This window comes from Arachis stenosperma, chromosome 9 (genome assembly GCF_014773155.1).
Source record: "Arachis stenosperma cultivar V10309 chromosome 9, arast.V10309.gnm1.PFL2, whole genome shotgun sequence".
NCBI classification, from domain to species: Eukaryota; Viridiplantae; Streptophyta; class Magnoliopsida; order Fabales; family Fabaceae; genus Arachis; species Arachis stenosperma.
In genome coordinates, this window is record NC_080385.1 from 158,482,203 (window position 1) to 158,502,445 (window position 20,243).

The following is a 20,243-nucleotide window of genomic DNA, read 5'->3' on the forward strand; positions in this document are numbered from 1 at the left end:
AGAATGAACGCAAAAAAAAAATGTTTGTGTTAGTAAAACGTATATACACGCTCTGCGTGTAATAAAAATAATTTATGGTAATTTAATTAGATTTAATTAAAAAAATTTGAATGTATAACGGGACTCTATTAAAAAACATCATGAATAATATCGCATAGTCTCAAAGCTAAGGATTTTAATTAATAAAACTTAACCTAGTATAGGATAGTTCTATACACCGTTGTTTAACAGAAATAATTATACTTGTAATTTTTTAAAAATAGTAGTGAGAATTAACTAGCTAATATAATAATAAATAATTAGAAAGTAGCGTATGTAGATATTTTTTATACATTGACAACAATATATAGAAGTTAAATCTAACATTTTCATTAAAAAAAAACAAACATTTTAGATTTCCAATGAAAAATGGTTTAATTTGCTGATTATTTATTCATCACATGATCCTAAAACTCATTATAATTTCGAAATCACTATTCCTCCTCCTGAATTTGGTTTGAACTTTGATATGCTGATGATATAATGATATAGCTAGTCATGTAAATAACAATGCATGGGTAATTTAGAATAGGGTAGGGTGGTGTTTGTGGAATAATTGTGATGGTGATTTGGGTGGCTGGGGCATTTTTTGTTTGGTTGTGGTCTATATGGATAATTATTGTGGCAATGGAATCAAAGCCACACAAAATGAAATAAAATATGAATGGAATGGAGAAATGTCTATTATTATTTTTTTTAATTTCTTATAATATCTCTTAACTTAATATGTTACGGATTAACCTGTTGTAAATTAAAATTTTATTTAAGAATTTAATTATTAGTTAATAAATTATTATATATATAAAATAAAATTTAAATTTTTAATATTTATTTAAATAAATTAATAAATTAATTATTATACCAATCCAACTTAATTAAACTAAAGGTCTATTATTATTTGAAAGGGATGTTGGAATATGCTTAGCTTGTTGTGAAAAAGAAGGAAATTAATTAATGGACTTTGTCAAACTTAAATTCATATAAGTCAAAATAAAGAAAACAAATCGAAGAACACACGTCACTATAGATGCTAATATAGTTATACGATGACGAGATTCTAGAAGTAGCTAGGTTAAAGCAACTTAGAGATTAATTAGATTGTAAGTAAAGAGTAGAAAAATAGTAACCTGATTTGTATATGACTATTCAAATTAAATAAACATTCTCTTTTCTTAATCACACTGCTGCTTTATTACATTATAAATAGAGATGCTATCGTAATTATTAATCCAATATTTTATAAATTGATATGGATAAATACTTTATAATAAAATTGAAAAATTATGGATTCAACTCTATCTTCTATATATCTTGGAGTTAATTAATAAAATATTTTTTTATAGATATATGTGATAAAGGGTTATATATTTTTTATTTATTTGGAAAAAAAAATCTCTCTCATATGTCTCTATTAGATATAGTTATTTTTATTTGAAATCAGTGGAATTATTTTGGGTCACACAAATAAAAAGGACACTCTACGGAGGAGCTCCATGATTCTAAGCATGCAGCAGCGACAATGAGTGTGATATATATATAGGGACACCAATTTGCATATTACTATTAATCTATTATTAATTATTGATGATGGAGTAGTTGACTAATTGTTACGTATTTTTTTTTTTATAATATATCACGTTTGAGATAATAAGTGATTAAGTTGATTTCTTTTCTAATTTAATACATATATAAAAATAAAAATAATGTGTGGTTATAAGGCCATGCACATGCAAATAATGGAGGGTAGGGGTAGGGATATGGTTATTACAATTGAGGCTGCTTTTTTCAGCAAAAGTCGTTGAAGGTTTTAATCCAATATAACGCAAGTCGTCGCAGAAAAGAAAAAAATAGATTGCATTCACACACATAACTCGAAATATATAAAGTAACATGCATGGAAACACATACATATATATAACACATCCACCATTATTAAACATCTGACCTTGTTTTGACTCATGAACTTTATTTGATTTGGATATGGAGTAAGATATCTTTTTAATATATTTGATAGGTGCTTGATTAGTTTTTTTTGCTTATTTAAAATACGTGGTTAAAAAAGAATGACAGAATATTTAAAAATCAAGAAGTAAGTATATCAGAAATTATCAATAAGTTGATTAGAAGCTATAAAGAGTGGGTTAATTTTAATTTTTTAGTTGTTGATAATAATGTAGAAATGACTACGAATTAATTTATATTTGTTTGTCTTGTAACTCTGTGTTCTTTAGTTGCTCTACTTTGTTTTGTTAAATTTTTGTTTCAAAAAAAAAAAAAATTCATCCTCTAGTTCATACTTTAATTGCTTGCTAACAAACTAGTTTGGATTAGGGATAAAACTTGCGTGAGGCCAGGGGCAAATAGGGGCGGGGCTAACCCTAATTTAGAGGGTTAATATTTTTTTTTTTAAAAAAATTCTAATTTAGAGGGCTAAGATTTTTATAATGAAAAATATTAAGGGGCTAATAATTTTAGTATTTTGTAACTATTAATTGGTCATCAATAGTATTTTTAATGGTGTGAGATTATATCCAATGATGAGAAATCACTCACTTTTTTTTATAGTTAAGTGCTGGCCAAAAAACACAAAAGTTACTGATCTAGACTTTTCCTTTTATAATTTCGAAAAAGAAGTATGAAGGAAATGGCAAGCTAGATAGTGAGTCTAATTGGAAATTATATGTAGTGGCGGGTGGGAAGTGCCATTTACTTCTGTTTATAAGCAGGACATTTGAAGTTAAATTAAATGTGATTTTTTTTTTTTTAGTTATAAGGTGTAAGTAAGTCATGTAATAATTCTCACAAATTATTAGAGTGAGCATGCCAATTACAAAATTTCAACTACCTATCAGGTTTGGCTTTAAGATCATCAACATTATTCAACATGTATAAAGAAGTTTAATTTTCTATATTTATCATTAAAAAAAAAAGAGGTGAATGTTAATCATTATACATACTACTATTCAATCAAATCTAAGATTACGCACATTAGGCACTCAGAAAGGACTCAAATTACAATAGAGTTTATGCTTATTCATTACGAGTTTAATTAGGGCATTAATTTTTTTTAAAAAATAATTACCTAAATCACTTTCTACAAATTTTAAAAATAGATATTTTAATTCCAAAAAAATTAATACACAAAAATATCTCTAAAATTTTACTCTAATAGATAAATCAGTCTCTAATTTATTTTTTGATGGAGTAATTACCCAAATCAGTCCCTAAAAATTTTAAATCGGATATTTTAGTTCTCAAAAAAATTTAATATACAGATTAATTCTAATATTTTTCTTTATCAGACATAGCAGTCCTCCATCCATTTTTCGACATGATTAACTAAATTCTTCAAATATTTATTACAAAAAGAATATTAGTAGATATTATAATCAAATTAACTTTTAAAGGTAAGTTAAACCTATTTTATTTTTAATATGGTATTTTTTCAAAAAAAATATTATTAAACCATCTTCACTATATACACAATTTCAAATCCAACAAAAAGAGATGTACTAAATCTCATATTCTCTTAAATTAAAAATATATTATTGTGATTTGTTTAGTTTCATGTTTTGTTGTTTGTAAATTTTATTTTGTTATGTTGAATATTTTCTAACTCCAAACCAAATATGTCTATTATTAAAAAGTGGACCAAACATTGATTATATACATGTATATATACTATATGTAAGATTGTTAGTAGATATTCTCATACAATCATCATCACCGAATGACATTCATTAAAAAAAAATTAGTATCAATTACACCACATTAGACATTCATTAGTATCAATTACACCACATTAAAAAAATAAATTAAAATAAAATTATTATTATTATTATTATTATTATTAATTACACAATAATAATATATTATAATTTTTTAGATATTTTTAGACAAAAATAATGATAAATTTATTTATTAGATTTTTATGTATATATTTATAATATAAAAAGAGTGTTTGCATAAAATATATATATATATATATATTGTCACTCAATAATAATAATAATAATAATAATAATAATAATAATAATAATAATAATGTTCACTAAAATTATTAGAGATTATTCTAAAAAAAATTAAAGTTGAAATCATTTAATATTTTTATATTTAATATAACTTAATTTGGTATGATAGCTAGAAATTAAATATAATAGTCAAAATTATTCTTCTATTTTTATTTGAATCTCAACTTGATTACTAAATTATCAATTAATTCAAAAAAGTAACTGAATTTTTATTTCATAATAAATACCATATTAGAAATCATATATGTTTAACTTAACGTTAAAAGTCAATTTAATTATAATGTCTACTAATATTCTTTGTCTAATAAATATTTGAAAAATTTAGTGAGTCATGTCGAAAAATAGACGGGAAACTGTTATGTCTGATGGAGACAAACGTTAAGGATTGATCATATATTAATTTTTCTTGGGAACTGAAATGTTCACTTTTAAAATCTTTGGAGACTATTTTGTGTAATTACTCTGCCAAAAAAATAAATTGAGGACTGATTTATCTGTTGGAATAAATAAAATCTTAAGGATATTTTTGTGTATTAATTTTTTTTTGGGAACTAAAATATCCGTTTTTAAAATCTTTAAGGAGTGATTTGGGTAATTATTTTTTTAAGTAATATTAATTTTTTTAAAATGATTTTTTATTTCAAATTTCATTTTTTTATTTTAAATTTCAAATTTTAATTCTATATCCTAAATCTTCCCAAAAAAGAAAAAAGAATTAAAAGAAATAAATTTATAATTAAAATTAATTAATATTAACGAATTAAAAATTAATTTTTTGTATTTATTCGTTACAATATTATGAATATATTTTAAACAATTTGGTAATGTGATTATATTTTTCATTGTGAGCATAATAACTAACTATGAGATAAGAATATTAAAGTAATAACACACATGCATGTAATGTAAGTAAGTACCGATTGGTACACCTACTTAATTAATAATTCACCTTTATTTGAAGGGTAAAAAAAAAAAAAAAAATCAAATGTACTAGTTAAAGTTACATCATCCACAATCAAGTGCACACATACACACTCCATCTTATATTATTATTTTTGAGGCTGCAATTTCCATTTGTGGTTAACACAAGAGTGGGGAATTGGAGTAGTTGAGGTTGTTTGAGAGAACATAGTATCCAAAACGAATGAAAAACTTAAGCAAAGAGGTAGTTAAGGTTTTATACGCCATATCTTGGATCATGCAATATGCTCCTTCCATCATTACCAACTCATATCTAATTTAATTTATAATATATCTTTTTTTTTAATTTCCATATATATAATAAGGCATAAAAGAATTATTTCATGGCTTAAATTAAACCTCTCTCTCATACACCCTCTACACTTCACCTACCATATAGCTAGTAACAGCCATACACACAAGCCATAAGCTTACAATATATATAAATAAATAAAGAAAAAACACACATTATTCATTGATCTTTGTGAAATAAATTAAACAAGGGAGTTTTGGCATAATAAGGGGGTGGTGGATATGTTCCAAATTTTGCTATCAACTATTGTGTCCAATTTGTATGGATCTTAGTTTTTGTTTCTCCTGCTTCTTGTTTGTTTGTTATTCAATTTCTCTTCTCTTGGTCTTAGTCAAAGGAATCATTAGTAGTATTCTTAAACACTTTGCATTTGGGAGTTCAAAGAAGGACTTCTACTATCATCTCCTTCCATCAGGTCTATATCTCATCATTCACTCTTTTTAATTAGTAGTTATTTATTAGTAAGGATAGAATATTTAATTATGAACAATGCGACATAGGCAATAAATATTATTATTTTTTATTAATAATTATATATTTACAAATATTTTACACATAATAAAAAAATAATCGAAAATGATCAATATATCTCTCAAAATAAACAAAAAAAAAAAACACAAAACATAAATAATGGATTAATTAAGAATAAGAAGCATATAATTTGCACTTATATTTATCAGAATTTTATACTCGTAAATTAATATGATTTGTACTCACATTTTTTTAGAATTTATACTGACTAAATAATAACAAAAGATACTAAAAATTACTAGTATTTTTTCATAAATTATATAGAAATTTTAATTTAGTCTTCTAAAATATTTAATTTAATCTCTTTTATATTATAAAATTAATTTTTTACCCCCCCCCCCCCTAAAGTTTAGTCTAACTCCTCCCTTGCTGGCCACAAGAGTTTCTCTTTAATTATATGAAAGTTTCAAAAGTGTAAACAAAAGATCTCCTGATATGTCATGCTATATTTGATTTTTTTGTCTTCTTTATGAAAACTATATATATGAGAAAGTGTTGATTGTGTAGGTGACAAGAACAAGAACATGAACATGATGATGATGCAAAACTTAACTGAGAGACTGAGGCCTCTTGTTGGATTGAACGGTTGGGACTACTGTGTATACTGGAAACTAAGTGAAGATCAAAGGTTAATTAATTATTAAATAAAACTCTCTCTATATATATAAATGTTCATGACATTATTTGGTTGTGTTCTTAATTCTGTGTCCAACTAATTAGGTTTGTTGAGTGGTTGGGATGCTGTTGTGGTGGCACTGATCAAAACAATAATGTTGGGGAAGACATTCACATTTTCCCATGTAGGGATACCATGTTCTCACATCCCAGAACTAACCATTGTTATCTTCTTTCTCAGCTTCCTACTTCCATTTCCATCATAGATTCTGGGTATGTATATATCAACTCTATTTTTCATTATTCAACGATGGAAATTCAGGTGCAGTCGACTTCACATGAAGTTAATAACTGAGAACCGTTAGATAATTTGACTGATTTGACTAAATTTTTATCTAACGAGTCTTAGCACCTGAGTTTTCACCTTATTCAATTCAGATATTTATTATTAATAATAATATCTCACTTATTGAACAGGATTCATGCACAGACCCTATTAACAAACCAACCCAATTGGGTCAACTATTCCCCAAATATCTTGCAAGTTAATTAATCTATCTCTTCATCACCATCATCTTAATTAATTAATTAATTAATTATCATTGTGATCCAAAATGAAATTCACTAATTTTTTTATTAATATATGGTTTAGGAAACAATTGGGACCCAGGTTTTGATTCCAGTGCCAGGTGGACTAGTTGAGCTGTTTGTAACCAAACAAGTAATTAATTAATTAGTATTCTCTTTGATCTCACATTTTCAATCTTAATCTAAGTTTACTAATTTATTGTATCTAATTAATTAAGGTACCTGAAGATCATCAAGTAATTGATTTTGTGACAGCACAATGCATTGTGTTGGTAGAGCAAGAAGCAGCAAACAACTCAACAAGTTTCAACATGCAATCAAATGTTGTTGGAGATGATAATAATAATGAAAATCAAGTGATGATGAACAACAACAACAACAATAACAATAATCAGTTTGTTCTCACAACTGCACCAGAAACTTCACCACATGATGAAATCCCCATCACTCTATGCAGTTCTCCACTCAACTTCATGCAACAGTTCAGAACAATGAATAAGAACAACGATAACAACAATAACAACAATGCATTTTCTGAAGAATACCAAGGTTCAATATTCCTCCATGAAAACCAAAACAACAATAACCAGCCAATGAAAGCAGCAGCAATGGAGGAAGAAGAAGAAGAAGAGCAGCAAGTGGGGACAAAGGAGAATAATAACAACCACAAAAATGAAGGAGGAGTTGTTGGTGTTGGAAGGTCAGATTCAATGTCAGATTGCAGTGATCAGAACGAAGAAGAGGAAGATGGAAAATATAGAAGGAGGAATGGAAAAGGGAACCAGTCAAAGAACCTTGTTGCGGAAAGAAAGAGAAGGAAGAAACTGAATGACAGGCTGTACAATCTTCGTTCATTGGTTCCAAGAATATCCAAGCTTGATAGAGCTTCCATTCTTGGCGATGCAATTGAGTTTGTTAAGGATTTGCAAAAGCAGGTCAAGGATCTTCAAGATGAACTTGAGGACAATAACAACAATTCTGACACTACTGCTGTTGATCATCATGATAGTAGCAACCAGTTTCTTGATCATTTCGGAGCATCCTATGTTGTCCCAAATCACAAGCATATGCAGCAAGAAGCAGTGGATGCCACTACTATTACCATGGACAAGCAGCACTCCCAACAAATGGAGGTACTATATCTCAAATGCATTTGTCTTTATATGAAAACTGTATTAATATATAATAATTGGTAAAAACTCAGGTGTAGTGGACTTTACATAACATAAAGTTGATAGTTGAGAGTTGTTGGATGAAATCAAATTATTTAACGACTCTCAGTTATCAACGAAGTTGATTGCACCTGAGTTTCTAGCATAATAATTATATGGGTAATGCTAGAGGGACAAAAAAAAATAGCCAAAATTTGTCTTATTTAATATTCATTAATTGTCGCAACAATTAATAAATACTAAATAAGGCAAGTTATGGCTGTTTTTAGCTGATTTTTTTTGTTACCAAACATTTTTGTAATTATATATTTATTTTAAGTAAGAGCTCGACAGAATAAAGTGAAAATTATTATTGGTGCAGCCGCAAGTGGAAGTGGCAGTGATAGATGGGAAGGAGTACTTTGTGAAGGTATTCTGTGAGCACAGAGCAGGTGGGTTTGTGAAATTGATGGAGGCACTCAACACCTTAGGCATGGATGTTGTACATGCCACTGTCACTAGCCACAAAGGCCTTGTCTCTAATGTCTTCAAAGTTGAGGTCAGATACCATTTAACTCATCATTCTAAACAAAACTAGTGAAATATAATGGTTCAATATTTTGTTCTATCAGTGTAAATTTTGAAATAGATAGATTCATAACATAATATTAAAAAAGTAAAGTATATTTTTTTGTCTTTAAAGTTTGATAAAAATTTTAAAAATACCATAAATTTTACTTTATTTTAATTTTATCCGAAAAGTTTTTTATTTACATTAAATATACCCTTAACAATTAATTTTTCAAAAAATTTAAGACCAATTCAACAACAATTCCATAAGAATAAACCTCTACACAAGCAAATCAAGCATAATTTTCATGCATTATTGTTATATTGGTCTTAAATTTTTTGAAAATTTTTTTGAAAATTTAGTAGTCGAGAGTATATTTGATGCAAATAAAATTTTTTTGGGACAAATGAAACAAAATAAAACATAGAAGTATTTTTAAAATTTTTGCCAAACTTTAGGGACAAAAATTATACTTTACCCTATTAAAAAAATATTAGTTTAATTCTTGTTATTTTTTTGTTAACATATCTACTGATTTAAACAATACTGTACTGAATTTAATTTGCAAAAGAAACTAAGAAAAATCCAAGAAGTGAAAAAAGATTATTGATTATTGTTTGGTTGTTAACAGAAAAAGGATAGTGATATGGTGGAGGCTGAGGATGTGAGAGACTCATTGCTAGAGCTTACAAGGAACCCATCATATAGGGTGTGGAGTAATAATAATACAAAGAATAGTAATCCCACATCGGAGAATTCCAATGGTGTTGCTGTGGGAAGGGATCATCATCATCATCATCATCATCACATGCCCGCATATCATCCCCATCCATTTCATACTTAATTTCATGCCATACTCTCATAAACTTTCTTCTTATTTTTCTTTTATTATTATTTTTCGTTCACAAATGTATTAGTATTATAATTAATATACTTTAACCATGAACAATAATAATACTAATCAATACATTATAGTTTCACAGCACCATAAGCATGACACACACAAATTAACAAGTGATTTTAATAATTTGAGCATCAGTTTTAAAAAGCTCGATTTGAATAGCTTCATGGAATAACCAATAAGCAATTATTCAATTCACTTAATTCATCATCTGCTCAAAGTTTACACTACCCATGATTAATAAATATAAAAGTAAAAAAAAAAAAAGAGAAGAAGAACACAATAGATGAGTTTTGATGAATTCAAGAAATTAGATCATTATTTATATTGTAATCCGTTAAGGTTGCCTTCAAATCTGTAACAGAATTTGTAGGATCAGTTGAGATAATATCTCTCTTTTGATCCTAACTTTAAGAAACCGTTTCAATTAATTTTTTTTATTTTTTAAGTAATATTTTCTCTCTTTTAAATATTAGGATAGGTATCGGTTGTTGCATCGCGTATGAAGCTAAGTTTCAAATCTAATATAATCTAAACTGGTAATTTAATTTAATATAATCCCAAAAAAATTAATCAAACTTACAATAGTTGAATTGAATTGAATTTTATTTTATCCAAGATTGAATCGAATTTCTTAAATTGATGATAAAATCCAACTCAAATCGAATAATATATTAATTAAATAAATTATTTATCTATCAAACCTTTTTATAATAGTACACTTACTAAAATACTAAATACAATCATAATGTTGAGGAAGAAAGAGTATAGAAAAACATGTACATCAAAACTAGAAAGAAAAAAAAAACAATGTGCAAAAAATAAAGTCAAACCTACAATATGTGCCTAGGTTTAAATTCTTAATAAAAATCAACGTTGAACAATAACACTAATAATAATAATAATAATTCAAAACTTATAGAAGAATTATTATTATTAAATGAGGGAGTAGGTTCAATATTGTTATGTGGGGTTAATGCATGATCACTGAAATTTGAAGCATGGTGGGTAAGATTGGTTCTTTGTTTAACATCAATTCCAAATCTCATGCCTCCAAGGCAGTGCCCTGCAATGTTGCAAATGAACCAATATTTCTTCACCTTTTTGAGTTCAACTTCATCTTTTCCACTCTCATATTTTGCCAACACTCCATTGCTTGTGTCACATGATCGGAAACTCTCCTCACTTACTTCATACACATTATGTTGCCCTTTAACATACTTGAAAACTAACCACCAAACAAATAAATAAAATTAAGCCTCATTATTCTAAAATAAAATTGTATTTACTTTCTAATTTTATATCTTTTTTTTTTTCATTAGAACATTCTAAAAATAAAAATTAAAAATTAAAAAAAATAAACTAAGCATACCCTACAAATAAATTCAAGAGTTTCTTGTGTGCTGTTTACAACTATATTACGTATACACTAAAAATCAGTCACTCGTATAAAATATATGTTGAAATACAAAATATACATTGAAAATAAGATAAATAGCACATGTATTTATACACAATGACTGATTTTTTGTGAATAAATAATATTTTGATAAATCAGTATACATAAATAAAAGACAATAATATATATATTTATATGTACCTAGAAGATCACCAAGAGTAAAATTGTTTCCCTCTGCCCATGAAGCATAATCTGTCTGGCTATTCCATTCATCTTGGTCACCAACAAAATAAACAGTAGCCATGGAAAAGCTCAATAGAAAACCACAAAGCAAAGTGAGAGTAATTGAAAGCAGCAAGGTACAATTCTTGAGAGATTTTGTGCCTCCCATGTTTGTGATTGAACAAGAAGCTTAAAATGTGGAATTGTTATTGATGTGTAGTTGATGTTATAAATTCTATAGACATTATTGGAAGCTTGTCATCATCATTTTAGTTTATACGATGGACCTCATCAAGTGTTTAAGATTATTATTATTATATAGACGCGTGGGATTCAAACTAACTCAAAGATACAATAAAATTATATATGGTCCCAACACAAGGGACTTAAGATTTTACACCTTGGAAGTTGGAAGGGCAATGCTGGCTGAAATGATTATTAACTTCATACACAAGATACCTTGCCCTTGTGTTTGGCCACATAAATAACAGTTGCAACCCAAAATTTGTTCACTTCTTTTCTTGTTTTCTTTAATGGGGGCTCTAATGACAGTTCATTATTGTTGGAACATTATTAAAAAAAACAATCTATTGTTGTTGATGCACTCCGATTTGTAATTTACTTGTTCATTCTGTGGCATAAGCTTCTTCATGTTTTTATTCCTTTACCAATTTTCCAACAAAATTCAAAACAAGTGTTCCACCTTATCAAACAAATAAATAAAAATATATGCAACTTGCAAGTTACTAACTAGTAGATAATTAAATTTAGCCCCATAAATTGTGTAGCGTGACTTTAATTAATTTAGACGACTGTAATTGTGGAGGCATGTGTTAAGAGGAACTACAAACTCAAACATCAATTATAAGCTTTCTATACACCTAAGACATCAAACAAAGTATTTGATAAAAATAAAACCACTTATTAATTTAAAAAATCTAACACACAATAATCTGATAAGTTGATAATATAAAACTCTTAAAACTATTATATCAGAGTTAAACTCATTCCCTCCCTCTTTATAACGTTATATTGAGATATGGCAAAGTATCCCCCCTAACAAGAGAAAACCTGCAACATAGGATTTGGTTCTCTTGACAGACAAAGAAACTCTGATTGTAATAGGGAAAGAATATGAAAGAAAAAGAAAGTATTCTTTTTTTTTTTTCATTATATTCGATTCGAGGTAACCATTAACCAATCAATGCAAGACAACTAAATGCTTTGAAATACCTGAGAAAGTCCAACCCTGTTCCCCCACATCTTCCCCAAATATAAAAAATAAAACAATTAATAATAAAAAAAAAAGGAGTAGACAACAACAACATTCAAGTTAGAGACCAACATTGGCACCCCTCACACTCCCCAGACCAAAATCAAAATGATATCTGGTCTGCTCTTTCAGTAATTTGCTCCTCACAATAAATAGCTCAACTCCCACCAATTAAGTTCCTTCAGCCTCTGAAGGCTAACTGTTCTTTTCAGAAAAAAGAGGAAAGGAAGGTTTTGATTGAACAAGAACAGCACCTGAGAGCCTTTACACTTGTTAGTACCTTCAAGTTTCAATTTTGGGGCAGAATCACCTGAACCTGCTGATTGAGTAGGTGATGCATCTTTTGCATAATCTAATGTATTCTACAACTCTTTCAGATGCTTGAATTCTTCGCAATCCGCGCCAACATTGCTCAATGACGAGAAAAGCTTTGGCACTATCTTGGCTAGCATCAACTTGAAACCCACAGAAGTTGAATTCTGTTCACTCTTGTCACTCACAGAAGCATCTTTGGTCAATGTGCCAATCAAGTAACCCTTCATATATGCATCACAAGCCTTGAGGATGTTATGACCGCGCTGCCTAAAATGTTCTTTGATGAGCATGTCAAAGTCCTACAATATTCATCAGTGAGATCACAATCAAATATACTTTGCGGAAGTGAAATAAATAAACTACAGTAGCTACAACACTGAACACTTGAAAGCATTAAATCTAGATGATTAGAATTAGTAGATATAGTATGGTAGAGATGGAATAAACTTCCCGACACAGTATTGCCAAAGCAAATCTGTCATTTCAGCCTATGCAATTTGAAATAAATAAATGAATTTTCTGAAGATATTAATATTATTAGTAAAATGTCTGTAGTTGCAATTAGGTAATTTGGACTATTTACTTTTTTATTACTCCTGATATACATTTGTTTCTAAGAAAATCATGTTCCATATTACACAGATGTAATAGAATTGTACACTGCCAGTGAGTTTTCACTATGAACTAATAATGCCATATTGCCATTTTGCAACCTACACATAAATTTTCCAGCGAGGGAATTCTTTTTTCCTAGCAAAAACTGAGTGTGCTTAATTTAATAGTGACATAGTAACAACGATGGAATCTATCAAATTCAAAGCCAATAGTAAATAAATACCTTGGGGGGTTTACGCATAAGATACATCATAGTCTTGCAGTTGAGTAAAAACGTATTCTCATTGTATGACAGTGAATTCTTCTCTCCTTCTGCTGTTCCAATCTGTTTGTCATACCCAGCTTCGTTGAAGTAAGGCTTAGAGTTGAGCACCAAACCTTGTAGTGAAACTAGGACTTGAAGGATACTGGAAGATTTTGGATCCCATACTTCATTTCCTCTGCCCGTCCATGTATTTAGAAGGCTTAGGCACACCTTCCCTTCCTCGTACAAATTAGGGTTAATACGCCAACCACCAGAATGATAATATGCTGACTGCATCATTTGAGACCCAGACAAAAAACACAAAAAGACATTTAAGATATCTCCATTTGGACACTAAAGTTGAACAAAATGAATATGAAATTACTAACTAATGTTTAACTATCTTCCAATTGTTTTTGTTTGTGAGGAGGATCATAAATAAAAAAGCTGTTCACTTTCAAAATTGTAGTGCTTACTGGTGGCACATCAGGGTACTCTGGTGGAAGGTGAAAATCAAAGAAAAAGAGACCATCTTGGTATGGGGTCCCGTATGGCCCTACAATAACTGCTCTCAAAAGATCCATTCTATCCTCATAAACTCGGACATAGATTTCCTCTGTCAAAACATTTCAACTGTTTACATGTACTGAAATAGGTGTACAGTGGAGTAAGAAACTTGGCAACAGCTAAGAGTCTCGCTAACCTGGAAGGTTATTCTGCAGTATGCTCCAATCTTGTTGCACCTTCTTAAACCATTTTCGGTTATTACTCTGAAAGACAATTGTATGATACCATGAACAAAGTTGCATTCCAAAGAACAAAAGAAACAAGCATTTGAATGTAGGTGCACAGTCATACTTAAGTGCTATGAAGTTATCAATAGGTTAGATCATTTGCTACATTAATATAAGAACCTAAGTAAAAATTAATATGATATATAACTTTTTATTGATACTTAAGGAAAGTGTGTGACTTAATATACCTGTGTCTTGCTCAATACTCATCAAAGGAAGACATTTAAAAAAAAGAGTTCATATTCATTCTTTAATTTCCATACTCTAACAGTAATTGAGATATTAGAGATAAAGCGGTAGCAATACCTGTCCATTTGCACCAATAAAGTAATTGTCTGAAGGGTCTGTCGCTATGTCAAAGTGTTTGAAACTACAAATATCATTGTCGCAAGTTGCTGGAGCATCTTCAGTGCTAAGGCTACACTCTGTCCCAAGTGTTTTCAATATTTCAGCTGCTTCTTGAGCAGCAGCTTCTTCATTTATTTCATTTTTATTGCTTAAATTGTCCCCATCTTTGTTGAGACATTGCTGAGAACAAGACTCGTCACTAAGTTCACTTTCACTTTTGGACTGCGAGTCAGCAGAATCTAAGTTTCTTTGGCCCATTGAGAATATCCCTGAGGCAAGTCTGGTGACAAATCGTAAGGCGGCTAGGGGTACAGAAGAAAGTGCTGCAGCCGTTCCAGAATCGTTCTCTCCAGTCTCATCTGCCTCAGAAGTAACACTGCTTGAATTTTCCCTCTCGATATCCTGCACGTCATTGGTTTGCATAATTAAATACATGAGCTAATGACGTATTAACTTGCACGTCATTGTTCACAATCACTTCATCCATCAACGTTAGACAATGATATTACACTCTAGATGCAGTAAAGATATGTGAAAGCAGAAGAACGAACAATATGGAAAACAGACAAATTTTGCATGTTAAAGAACTTTAGATAAATTTTCCCGTATCAAGATTTCTCACCATTGAATAGAAGCAACTTTCAGAGAGGGATTCAATCATAAGTACTAGCTGACAGATTCTTCTTGGGTGGTCCTCTCAATGAGAAACAACTTTAAGACTTACTAATAACAAAAGTATCGATGTAAAAAGAAACACACCTCTTTGGAGTCCTCGTCGACTTCCATTTCATCATCATTAACAGTTTCCCAGCTTGCAGCATCACTTAGTTCACTTCCAGCAGCAATTGATTCATCATCATCATCTCGACCAACAACATAGATTGCCTGGGGTCCGACCTGAAAGTAAAATGAAAATGTAAACATAGACAGAAAAGAGAAAGTTCTATGTCACGGTACCCTACCCTGATTCCGGGTGTTATAATATCTAGCAACACTAAAGCACAATCACAAGAAAATATTTTAGTCAATGAGAGTCTCAATAGCCCTAGACATAAAGAATTTAGCAAAGGAACCAGTTTTTCTTGTTTCCACTGCACGAAGTAAAGTGCAAGGAGTTTGCAAGTGTAGTGTGTTGTGTGATTGCGCATTGTTAAGACAGCATTATCTTCTATCAAGCAATTAGATAGAAACTAAAACATACCGTTGACACCATCCCATCTGCCCATGTAACTTCAATATCACCATTGTTAAGACCAGTTATATTCCCAACCCAAGAAAGGTCAGAGAACTCTGCACACGTTTGCCCGCCAGATGCATTTTCTGCTTTACTACTACTGGAACCTGTAGGGCTTTTTGTTTCCTTTTTCATCCCAACTTCCTCATTTTTCTGGGACAATTTCTTAGTGGACTCTCCAACAGAATCTGTCTCTATCCAGACAGACACAGGTGACAGCCGAACAACCACATCTCCATAGCAGTAATCATAATCTGGGTGGCCCTCTAGCTCATATACACTTACTATTTCCTCCTTGTCAAAAACTCTAGGATCTTCTGGACGTTCAACTGGTTTTAACCACCTCACACAAGCTGTCCGCTCCTTCGCGTTAACACTTCTAACCACCCCAACACGCCTAGCTTCACAAGTATCCTCACCATCATCAGATGTCTTCTCAACCACATATTGTTCCGAAACAAATTCATGATCACCAGGATTATCTATAGGAATCAGGCTTGTAGAATGTAGTCCACGCTCTATGGTGCCATCCTGCCATGCGACATCAACACGCGTCCTTGTGTTGGCAATCAAAAGAGCTTTCTCAAAACTTTCCTCTTTCTTCCGGGCCCTTTTTTCCTTCCTAATTACAACTTTCCTTATTTTCTTACGATGAAGAGGCCAAGTCTCATGTACCGGTTCCTTAGATACCGAGATGGAACTACCACATGAGCTATTATCACGAGATGTGTTACTTACAGCAGCTCCATCATTCCCTCCCGAAGAATTCACTGGATCAAGGACCATAGCATCCTTATTCCCATTAGATTCCTCAACAGCAGCATCTTCTGAATCACATCCACTTCCTGTTGGATTAGAATCTAGTTCATTGTAAACAGAATCATTAAGTTCTAACTTTGACATGCCTTTCTCCATGGAAATTGATGATGAATATGCTGATGAGGGCAAGAGACACCAGTCACCTAATTGCCAATTTGCATGTGCAAAACAGGACAACAATTTTAGGTTCCTTGGACTTTGCTCTTCAGCTGGTGCAGTAGAAGAATACGCCCCATAACCTGCAGATGCTATCCAATAAACAAACACTGACCCAACTGTAACCTTAGTGACAGTACCTTCCAACCGATTTGCTTTCCACAAGCCAGACAGCCATCTTGAATTCTTGAAAACTGATGATGAACTAGCCCTTACACGTTGCCCAGGGTAATAGGGGAAATGCACATCTTCAACCATATTCTTAGAAATTGGTTTAAGATTCAAAGGATCTGCTTTGGTGACTTTACACACTGAACCATCATCAAATAGGACAGTCACATTATCTAAAACATCATCGATTCTGCCTAGCCAAGGACCAAGCACAACATAATCACCAATGGTAAAGTCCCTAATACGTTTTAAGTTTTTGGATGAGATCTCTTTTATTGTAGATCCATCAGGGGCCAACAAATCCACAGACGTATTCACATCTACCACTACACCAACTTGACCAGTAGGGTCTGAAGCAGCGGCAACGAAATCCCCATGTAAAAATCCACGATCAACTACTTCTACATCACTGAAATTTCGAGTAGGTTCAGATTCATCCATCCAGAGTGCACGCAGCTGGTCAGCTAGAAGGGCACCAGTTTTGGAGTGCCCATCAGTGCCATTCCTATCAGAATTTTTGCTAGCATTATTATTATTAGCATCACCATTGCTTTCCTCAAGATCATCATCCTCATCCTCACTATCATCCTCATCATCAGTAACGCTACTATCTGAATCTGAATCTGAATCACCAGCAACTTCTGTTACAATCCCGATTGCTCCATTGGTTTTATCTTTAACAACATCTTGCCTATAAATATGTGGGGTAATATTTTTCTTGGCAGAAATGTCACTAGGTCCATTAACTTCATCACCATCAGTATTACTACTATTTACACTTGGATTGCTAACAGCCGATGCTGGGGACGCATTCATAGCATCACCGTGATTGGATGAACTGCTGGTGCAAGCATTCCCACCAGCCTCATTGCCTCTAGAACGCACTTTGTGTTGTTGAACTCCCATCTAAAATCATGATACATCAATGTCAAGACACAAAAAATAACAAATAAAAAGCACTATTAACCCACCCCTAGATCTCTTTCGATAGCATCATCATCGATTACTTTGTGAGCAAGGGAAAAAGAACCTATCCTTTAGCTAGAAAATGACAAATGTAAATGTGCAAGAGGCATTTAATTTAAATAAATTGGTTTAATAACTTCAGTGCTACACTTGAAAGTCATAACAAAATTTAACAGCACACAAAAGGAAAAAAGTTGCCAACCAACTTCATCTTCACAATAACAAACAAACAAACAACATGCACATTCAGGATCCATAATAACATTATTATATCCAAACAAAAAACATGGTCAAGCTGCCAATCTCAACCCAGTTTGCAAATTCAAATTGGCTTTCACACGGCACCATCAATAACCATTTATTGTTCAATCCGACCGCATCTCATTCACCGTAATCCCCATAAAAACCTAAATTTACCGCCAAAAACAGTATTCTATACCCTAATGCAGCTCAAACATAAAAAGATGCAAACAAATAAACAAATTGATCCACAATAAAAAAAAAAGGAAAAAAGAAAAAGAGACATTCAGAAGAAACCGGGAAAAGGAGCTATTTTTTCAGCTTGCATCGGCGTTAACCCTTCCGAAATAGAATCGGAAATAATTGCAGTAACGAATCCGAATTACAGAAATTAGAAACAATAATACATAAAATAAATTGAATGAAAAAAGGAAGGAAAGTATAGCTATGGGTATCGGATAAGAGAAAGATTGGAAGAGCAATACCTAGAGAGAAGGAAGAAGAAGCTGGGGTATGAGATGAAGAAGATGAAGACGACGACGAACGAAAGAAAGAAAGAAAGAAAGAAAGAGAGAAAGAAAGAAGACGAATATGCGAAACGAAAGACGCAGCAGAGAGAAATGGTATTTTTCAATTTTTGTGTATCAGAGGTATAAGGGTAGTTCCGTAATTGTGCTTCTCTCCGATTGCTTCTGCTTCGATATCCAGCTACCTAGCTCACTCCATCAACACCGTACGTTTTAAATACTTTATCATACACTCCCACACGCACGTACAAATTTATTACTCATTATTATTATTTTTTTATGTTTAAATAAAATATAATTTAATTTAAATGCTTAAATTTATCTGATTAGTGCTATTTACTTAATGTCTTTATTTAAAGATAAATATTAAATAGATAAGAGCTATGATGCATGCATACTGAATACACGATACGAGATACGACACGTAAATTTTAAAATTTTATAAGACATAGAACACACATACATATAAAATATAAAATATAAAATATTTTTTAGATAAATCGAAATGATATTTTGATATTTTATTGATATTAAAATATAAATTAATTTTTTAAATTATTTTTAACGTCTTATTTTATTTATATTAAGTATTTAAAATATTTTTTGTTTTAATAAATAATAATATATACTATATCTAAATTTATTTTAAAAATATATGTTAAGAATAAGACTCGACACGCTGACAGGTGATGGTATTTAGGAGTGTCCAAGTGTGTCCGAACAAAAATTTTTTATTTTTTATTAAGACATGGTTAGACACAACAGACACGCGTGTTGAACGAGTGTCGATAAGTGTCCTGTCTGAGATGTGTCCGACACGAAGACATGACAAATCAACGAAGTATCCGTACTTCATAGGATTAAAAAAATAAAATAGAATCAACTAAGATAAAAATAAATTAGCAAAATAAATAATCATTTTTTTCTTATATTTGTTTGACCAACTTATTTTTAGCTAATAATAATAACTTTAACGTTGCTTTTTAATTTTTCTTTCCAACCAAGATATATGACATATTTTTTAAGCGTAGAGAATTCGAATTTTATTTTGTATATGTAATACTTTATTAGTTAATAATAAATTCTTCTAATAAATTAATTTTTAGTCAACCAAATCAAAAGATATCATTTAAAAAAAAAAGACATGTTTTGTTTCCCAACTATATCTTCATGAAAGTGCTTTTGTAACATAAAAATTTTGGAAGTCATATCTAACATAA

At 30.6% G+C, this 20,243-nt stretch overlaps 3 protein-coding genes and 1 non-coding gene across 4 annotated transcripts; 1 reads left to right on the top strand and 3 right to left on the bottom strand.

Annotated features, from left to right (window-relative positions):
* The first annotated feature begins 7,376 nt into the window (after window positions 1-7,376).
* LOC130951851 (transcription factor ABORTED MICROSPORES) lies at window positions 7,377-9,687 on the top strand. The gene is made up of 3 exons (XM_057880594.1): window positions 7,377-8,210; window positions 8,611-8,787; window positions 9,431-9,687. Exons 1-3 carry the CDS (start codon window positions 7,389-7,391, stop codon window positions 9,641-9,643), a joined length of 1,212 nt encoding a protein of 403 aa, XP_057736577.1. The 5' UTR covers window positions 7,377-7,388; the 3' UTR covers window positions 9,644-9,687.
* Window positions 9,688-9,828: 141 nt separating this feature from the next.
* LOC130952795 (small nucleolar RNA SNORD36) lies at window positions 9,829-9,917 on the bottom strand. Its single transcript, XR_009074971.1, has one exon. It is a non-coding gene; the product is annotated as a small nucleolar RNA SNORD36 (small nucleolar RNA).
* Window positions 9,918-10,443: 526 nt separating this feature from the next.
* LOC130950288 (mavicyanin-like) lies at window positions 10,444-11,781 on the bottom strand. Its single transcript, XM_057878800.1, has 3 exons — window positions 11,301-11,781; window positions 10,617-10,928; window positions 10,444-10,490 (listed from the first exon to the last, which is right to left on the bottom strand). The coding sequence occupies exons 1-3, from the start codon at window positions 11,488-11,490 to the stop codon at window positions 10,444-10,446; spliced, it is 549 nt and encodes a 182-aa protein (XP_057734783.1). The 5' UTR covers window positions 11,491-11,781.
* A 675-nt stretch (window positions 11,782-12,456) lies between these two features.
* Window positions 12,457-19,199, bottom strand: LOC130948512 (probable ubiquitin-conjugating enzyme E2 23). Its single transcript, XM_057877260.1, has 8 exons — window positions 18,982-19,199; window positions 16,112-18,196; window positions 15,670-15,807; window positions 14,869-15,312; window positions 14,472-14,538; window positions 14,245-14,384; window positions 13,748-14,059; window positions 12,457-13,208 (listed from the first exon to the last, which is right to left on the bottom strand). The coding sequence occupies exons 2-8, from the start codon at window positions 18,194-18,196 to the stop codon at window positions 12,957-12,959; spliced, it is 3,438 nt and encodes a 1,145-aa protein (XP_057733243.1). The 5' UTR covers window positions 18,982-19,199; the 3' UTR covers window positions 12,457-12,956.
* Between the last annotated feature and the right edge of the window lie 1,044 nt (window positions 19,200-20,243).